Here is a 6,715-nt window from a genome sequence, read left to right on the forward strand (position 1 = left end):
TTTGTTTCTCTCTTACTTTGCTCTCTCTGTTTTCTGGTTTTTGCAAAGTTAAGTAATGAAAGGAGCTTAATTGAATGTTTGTCTCATCTTCAAGCTTCAGATCTGATGCTTCTTTCTGCAAGTAGTTGTCTCTTTCTTGTTCGATTAAGCACCATTTTGTGAAGAAGAACCAAGAAAGCTTCTTTCTTCAAGATTTTAACTAAGAGTGAGGAGAATTTAGCTGAAGAAAATGCTGGAAATTGGAAGTCCCAATGCTCTGTTTTTTTGTACGAACACTACTTGTAACAATCTTCTCCGTGAGCTTCAGGTTTGTTGTCTCTTCCTCTCTCTCTTTCTTTTGTTTTCTTTGGGAGAATTTAGGGGTTTTTCTTGATGATGACGGTTGAAGAAAAAGAAAAGTCTTTATCTTTGTTTTTTGTAAACTCTCAAGGGTTAGTAAAGGATGATGATTCTTTTGGACTCATAATGAAATTAGCCTTTTGTTTTCATTATCTTTTCATCTCTTAGGTCAAAGGGTTCCTGTGGATTTTGACTAAACATGAAGTTTGTTTTTTTCAATTTTTTTGGTCTACATGTAACTGTTGATGTTTTTATTTTTGGTAACAAGATCATGCATAAGCTCTTGTACTCAACAATCTCTTCTGTTTTTCTCATATGGAGGCTATTTTCATGAGTTTAATGGGTTTTTTTTGTTTGGGTGTATGAAACAGAAAATATGGGTTGAAATTGGTGAGAGTGAGACTGAGAAAGATAGGATGCTGATGGAACTGGAGAGAGAATGTCTTCAAATCTATCAAAGAAAAGTTGACGAGGCTGCAAATTCCAAGGCAAAGCTTCATCAGTCTGTTGCAGCTATTGAAGCTGAAGTTGCTTCTTTAACGGCTGCCCTTGGAGTTTTTAACATCAACTCACCGGTATGAAGCTATCTTCATGATCATAATAGATGATTATATTGTGTGTTAGCTTACTCTAAATTTTTGTATTTTGATGCTCAGATTAAACTGGATAAAGGTTCGAAATCATTGAAAGAACAGCTTGCAGCTGTGACTCCTCTAGTTGAGGAACTGACGATTCAAAAAGAGGAGAGAATGAAACAGTTTTCGGATATAAAAGCGCAAATTGAGAAGATTAGTGGGGAAATCTCAGGATACAGTGACCATCTCAATAAGGTCATGATCAGTTCCTTGACTCTCGAAGAACAAGACTTGACTCTGAGGAAACTTAACGAGTATCAAACACATCTCCGCACGCTTCAAAAAGAAAAGGTAAAGTTTCTGTCACACTTCTACATAGAGCAATGAACAATATCCATTATTTCATTTTTTGTTTTATGAACATGTTTATGTTTCTTTCATGCAGTCTGATCGTCTCAACAAAGTGTTGGGTTATGTCAACGAAGTCCATGCACTATGCGGTGTTCTTGGAGTTGACTTTAGTCAAACGGTTAGTGAGGTTCATCCAAGCTTGCATAGGACAGAGCAAGAGCAATCTACAAACATTAGTGATAGCACATTAGAGGGTCTTGAGCACATGATTCAGAAGCTAAAAACTGAAAGAAAAGCTCGATTTCAAAAGGTAACCTTGTACTTATATGCATATTTGCACAATACTCTTCTTCTATGTTTTATATTCATAGATTGATTTTTTCATTATTTGTGTTTCCAATCATACTTGCAAATATGCAGCTGAAGGATGTATTGGCTTCACTTTTCGAGCTATGGAATCTAATGGACACTCCACAAGAAGAGAGAACTAAATTTGGAAGAGTTACTTATGTTGTAAGATTATCTGAATCTACTATCACTGAGCCTGGAATCCTTTCGACCGAGACAATTGAACAGGTTCAGTAGAAGCACTTCTGTTATTTAACATTCATGTCTTTAGTCTCATTCTTTATCTGAGTCTTTTTTTTTACCCTTACTTTTTAGGTATCTGCAGAAGTGGACAGTCTCAGTAAACTGAAAGCAAGCAGAATGAAGGAGCTTGTAATGAAACGAAGATCCGAGTTAGAGGATCTGTGCAGGCTAACTCACATTCAACCTGACACAAGCACTTCTGCTGAGAAATCAACTGCATTAATAGATTCTGGTAAATGTGATTGAGCTTTTGGCTTTTGAATATAGTTGGTATATACTTGCCAATTCCACCTGTTTTAAAGCCTAGTTTCCCCATGTTTCTTCAGGATTAGTGGACCCTTCAGAGCTTCTCTCAAATATTGAAATGCAAATAAACAAGATTAAAGACGAAGCACAAAGCCGAAAAGATATCATGGACAGAATTGACCGTTGGCTCTCCGCATGTGAAGAGGAGAATTGGTTGGAAGAATATAATCTGGTATGAGAGAAGCTTAAATCTTGAAACTCACAGAAGATAAAATGGATTCTTTGAAGGATGTATTCTAAAGATTCTTTCTTTGGTTTCAGGATGAGAACCGGTATAGCGCTGGAAGAGGTGGACATGTTAACCTCAAGCGTGCAGAACGTGCCCGTGTTACAATCAATAAGATCCCTGGTACTTTTCCACCTTTCACCTTTTTCTAGTTTCTGAATATGAAGTCAAATAAATAATTTTTGTGTGGTGTTTACTACAGGAATGGTTGACAATCTTATCAAGAAAACACTTGTATGGGAAAATGACATGCAGAATTCATTTCTATACGACGGTGTAAGTTAAAACTATTTAAAGTTAAGTGCAAAGTCATTAACTGCCAAAGTCCTTTCTTTAATTTTTGTGACTACTTTCTATAGGTTCGATTGGTTAACATACTAGAAGACTATAAATTGACAAGGAAACAACAGGAAGAGGAAAAGAAAAGATACAGGGTTAGTCCCAAAATAACTCTCTTACAAACACTCGAGATTATAGCTTTCCTGCTTAAAACATAGTTCTATATCTTAATGCAGGATCAAAAGAAGAGGCAAGATCTCCTACTAACTCAAAGGGAATCTATTTACGGATCAAAACCAAGTCCAAGAAGAAGCAGTAGTTTCAGAAAGCCCAATGGTTTCAACATTAGCAATGGGAATGGTTCAGTACCTCCCACGCCTCGTAGAAGCTCGGTAGGGACAACTACTCCTGACCTTCTTTTAACCCCGAGATCTTACTCTGGTCATCATCGCCAAAACGGGTATTTCAAAGAAGTTAGGAGACACACTTCTACTCCGTCAAACTATGTGGCCATGCAAAAGGAAGATACTGTTTCTACTACCTACACATCGATTTATAGCTCTGAGCCAGACTCGCCTCTCCAAGGCTGACTTGACTCTCTTTTGCACCGGTAAGAGAAAAGATCAAAAACTTTTGATGCATCAAGTGATTAGCTTCACATGCATTTGTAGTAGAATCCTCAAATGACCAGGTTCTTGTGGTGATTTGAAACTTTTGTGTAGACAGAGATTGATGTTAGAAGTTGGATACTTGGTGCAGGGTTTGTGGGAGTAATGTTAATGGTAAAAAAGAAGGAAGTGGAAGAAGATGCAGACTTGTGAATACAGAAGGTGACTGACTTTTAGGAGATATGGTGAGATAAGAGTTAAAAAATAAATGTGAAATTTGTTATTCTTTAGAGGTTACAAATTTTCTATTTTGAAGTGAGAAGATACTATTGTTTTGTGTAATGCACGTGTGAAAGTGTGTGAATGGTCATTGTTGTGCGTACGTATTTGTGTATAATATACGTATTTGCTTTAAGCTTAATGTTTGTGTTTTTAGTAGTGCTTTTTGATATTGAACCATTGCGTTTGCGTATACTTTAAAGGTTAGATGGATAGGTTCATTATGCGTTTACTGTTAAAAGGAGTCACCCAAATGCACATTTGTTTAAATTTTACAAAACTGTGACTGAAATTTCAATAGTAATGGGATCTGCATTTTGAAGCTTTTGATATATTTTTTTGTGTTTTATGTACAACTTTATGACATTTGTGTGTAACTTTTTTTCATTAAAATGGTAACAGTAATACATTGTGATTTCTAATCAGTTATATATGTATATTGAACCATTTGTCTTTAAGTATAAAATTTAAAAATATATATTGATTTTATTAGCTGCATGTATGGCAGTGTGATAACCATTGATGGTGTTTATATATTTATTGACCAAAAACAGGAAATTAGCTAGCTAAATATATGGCAGTGGATTTCTTTTCAGTTTTTACTAGGTTGTTTTAACTAAAATTCTTTTATCATGAGAAGTTTTTAACTAATCATGATTCAAAAAATTTATCATCAAATTGATGAGAAAAAATAATAATAATAAATTGATAATTTAAGAATAGGCCCCAGTTAAGCACATGTACAGATTAAGATTTAATCAAATACGGCCTATTCTTAAATCATGTTATACTGAAATTGGCCATGCACTCATAAAAAGCTAGAAATTATAACATTTTCTAAGATGGTAACCGAATCTGACCGGACCGGTTATCACCGAATAACAAGTTTACCGAAACCTTGGTACTACATTGATCAAACTACATACTACTACCTTAACCCACATCCAAGATAAACTTTAAATCAAATCGCCGGCTAAAAAAAAAGTAATAACATCTCACAATAGAACCGATCGACCTCTCAATACATAATAAGAGATTTTGATATATTCAAGGCTCCAACTTAGTGAACTTATTGAAGAACTCGGTAGATGGTGATGTTAGATCTTCGAGATGTTGTGGTTTCGTCATCATGATGAGATCTCGTGAAGAAGTTGTTGTTCCCTTCCACGTCGAACGAGTTGTGTCTCTTACGTACGTTACGTACATGATGACGTGGTGGTGGATAAACCGATGTTTCGTAGCTGCTGGCTCTGTGTTTTACCCATCCCGGTTTAGATTTCTCCCTTGGTTTCTTCACAATTTTAAAATCGATTTAATCGGTGAAAATGAGGAAATTTTTTGGTGTAAATAACTGATTCATTCCAAGAAACTAAATACTTACGTGGACGAGGGATGATGAGATTGGTACGGGACATTTAACCGGACGATCTTCTTCTTCCGGTTCAACCGGATGTTCAACAGGACAAAACTCAACGTCGAAGTGATTGGTTTCTCCATCGTACTCCATCATCACTGTCTCCTCCACACTCTCTCTTTTGTCCTAAAGAAAACAAGAAAAATATATGGGTTTGTTTGCAATATTCAAGAATAACGTGTCCATGGTTTCGTAAAACAAATGAAATCAAAACGAAGTAGAGAAATTAAGCTTTGGTTGAGGAGAAAATTAAAAACTCACTGAGGAATCGAAGTCCATGAGCTTGGTGGAAGATGAGAGTTGAGAGAAGAGAGAAGAGGAATGTGAAGGTGGGAGAGCTTGTGTGTATAAAAGGGTAAAACAAAATTGAGGAAAAGGGAGGAGGTAAAAAATAAATAAATAAAAGTTGTGTTTTGGCATGAAAAGGAGGGATTTTTTAACCCCACAGTGAAAAAAGATGTGAGGCAGAAAAAGATTCCTAAACCTCCCACTATTTTTTCTTTCTTTTTTCAGGACCATTTTCATATCATTCAAATGGCGTATGGGTGATATAACTTTTTGCAAGAATGTTTTTCTTAATATTAGCAATCGGTGCCAAACTTCAAAACATGGAGTGTGTTAATGGAGTCTATTCAAGGTAATACTTTTTGTTTTTATATATTTAAAACTATCACATTGAAACTCCTATCAACAAGTAATGAAATTATGAGTATTGTGAGTTTTTGACAATCAAATGAGAAATCACAATTTACATCCAAAGAGTAAATTTAACGTAGTATATATATGTCTTGTATATGAATCATATATACATCAAAATATTATAGCAATATCAAATTTGTATTTCTGTATTTGTAGATTTGGCTCACTATTTGGTTCAGGGTCTAAAAAGAGGGTAAAAAACAACTACTATATATATACAGTATTATATACACTTTCTTGCTTTTGACAAAAGGAGATGCTATCTTTCTTTGAAAATCCGAACAATCTTTCGCTTTGTTTCATGTCTTACTTTTTTTTCTTCTTTCCCTTTTAGGGCTTTGAAGAAGATTGGTGATGTAGAGAAAAGCTATTAGATTTGCTCGTATTCCGTTAAAATGAAATTTGCCAAAAAGAAAACAAAAACCACTAAAGCCGGCCGTTAAGGGGAAAGCATGAGGTACACAACTTTGCTTTACTTAACAAGCCGTTTTTGTATGCGAATGGAAAAAAGCTACCTTACTATAAATACACAAATATAGCTAGCGTATATATGTAAAAAGACCATAAATATGCATACGGTAAAATATGTAACTTAGCCATGCAATTATAATATTGTAGTAAATTTGCTGAATTTATTGTAGTATATTATTGAGTCTGATTTTTTCAAACTATTTATCATTAGTTACGTAAAAGAGTATATATATACGGTTCATACAGTGTCTTTTTGGGTGAAAATAGTAAAAATGAACACTCGTGTTTATATTTACAAATTCACATATGAAATAAATATATGTAAATATTTTAGGTTACTTTATCAATCAGTGGGGGGCATCCTATAACAAACGGTCAAGAGACTCTTCAAACGAGTTTCAACGTGCCTTGGTAGCTCATTATCTACCAACTCATCTAATTAAGTTACTATAAATTATGATACTGTGTAAGTTTGTTATTCCTATATATATTGCGTTGGTTGTAAACTTGTAATTCTATTTACCATGTATTTACCAAAAAAACAAATTTCATGTGTATATACGCACCAAGGAATAAC

General features: G+C 34.6%; 2 protein-coding genes across 3 annotated transcripts; one reads left to right on the forward strand and one right to left on the reverse strand.

The window, feature by feature from the left end:
• LOC104779529 (65-kDa microtubule-associated protein 6-like) lies at positions 1 to 3,731 on the forward strand. 2 transcript variants are annotated; one of them, XM_010503896.2, is made up of 12 exons: positions 1 to 307; positions 711 to 914; positions 996 to 1,265; positions 1,360 to 1,575; positions 1,686 to 1,841; positions 1,929 to 2,088; positions 2,183 to 2,334; positions 2,424 to 2,511; positions 2,591 to 2,664; positions 2,748 to 2,822; positions 2,904 to 3,277; positions 3,390 to 3,731. In XM_010503896.2, exons 1-11 carry the CDS (start codon positions 230 to 232, stop codon positions 3,255 to 3,257), a joined length of 1,827 nt encoding a protein of 608 aa, XP_010502198.1. In that variant the 5' UTR covers positions 1 to 229; the 3' UTR covers positions 3,258 to 3,277; positions 3,390 to 3,731. The 2 variants fall into 2 exon arrangements, with proteins under 2 accessions (XP_010502198.1, XP_010502197.1); XM_010503895.2 differs by having other exon boundaries at positions 3,427 to 3,731.
• LOC104779530 lies at positions 4,351 to 5,326 on the reverse strand. The gene is made up of 3 exons (XM_010503897.2): positions 5,230 to 5,326; positions 4,936 to 5,094; positions 4,351 to 4,845 (listed from the first exon to the last, which is right to left on the reverse strand). The coding sequence occupies exons 1-3, from the start codon at positions 5,245 to 5,247 to the stop codon at positions 4,624 to 4,626; spliced, it is 399 nt and encodes a 132-aa protein (XP_010502199.1). The 5' UTR covers positions 5,248 to 5,326; the 3' UTR covers positions 4,351 to 4,623.

The sequence above is a fragment of the Camelina sativa genome, chromosome 4, assembly GCF_000633955.1.
Source record: "Camelina sativa cultivar DH55 chromosome 4, Cs, whole genome shotgun sequence".
NCBI lineage: Eukaryota > Viridiplantae > Streptophyta > Magnoliopsida > Brassicales > Brassicaceae > Camelina > Camelina sativa.

Bases quoted from the DNA above. Each gene is read 5' to 3' on its own strand.
- LOC104779530 (XM_010503897.2), bottom strand. The intron at 4,846-4,935 runs GTAAGTATTTAG...AAAATTGTGAAG, and splicing joins TCTCATCATCCCTCGTCCAC to AAACCAAGGGAGAAATCTAA.
- LOC104779529 (XM_010503896.2), top strand. From the start codon at position 230: ATGCTGGAAATTGGAAGTCCCAATGCTCTGTTTTTTTGTACGAACACT. The intron at 2,089-2,182 runs GTAAATGTGATT...ATGTTTCTTCAG, and splicing joins AACTGCATTAATAGATTCTG to GATTAGTGGACCCTTCAGAG. The intron at 2,823-2,903 runs GTTAGTCCCAAA...ATCTTAATGCAG, and splicing joins AGGAAAAGAAAAGATACAGG to GATCAAAAGAAGAGGCAAGA.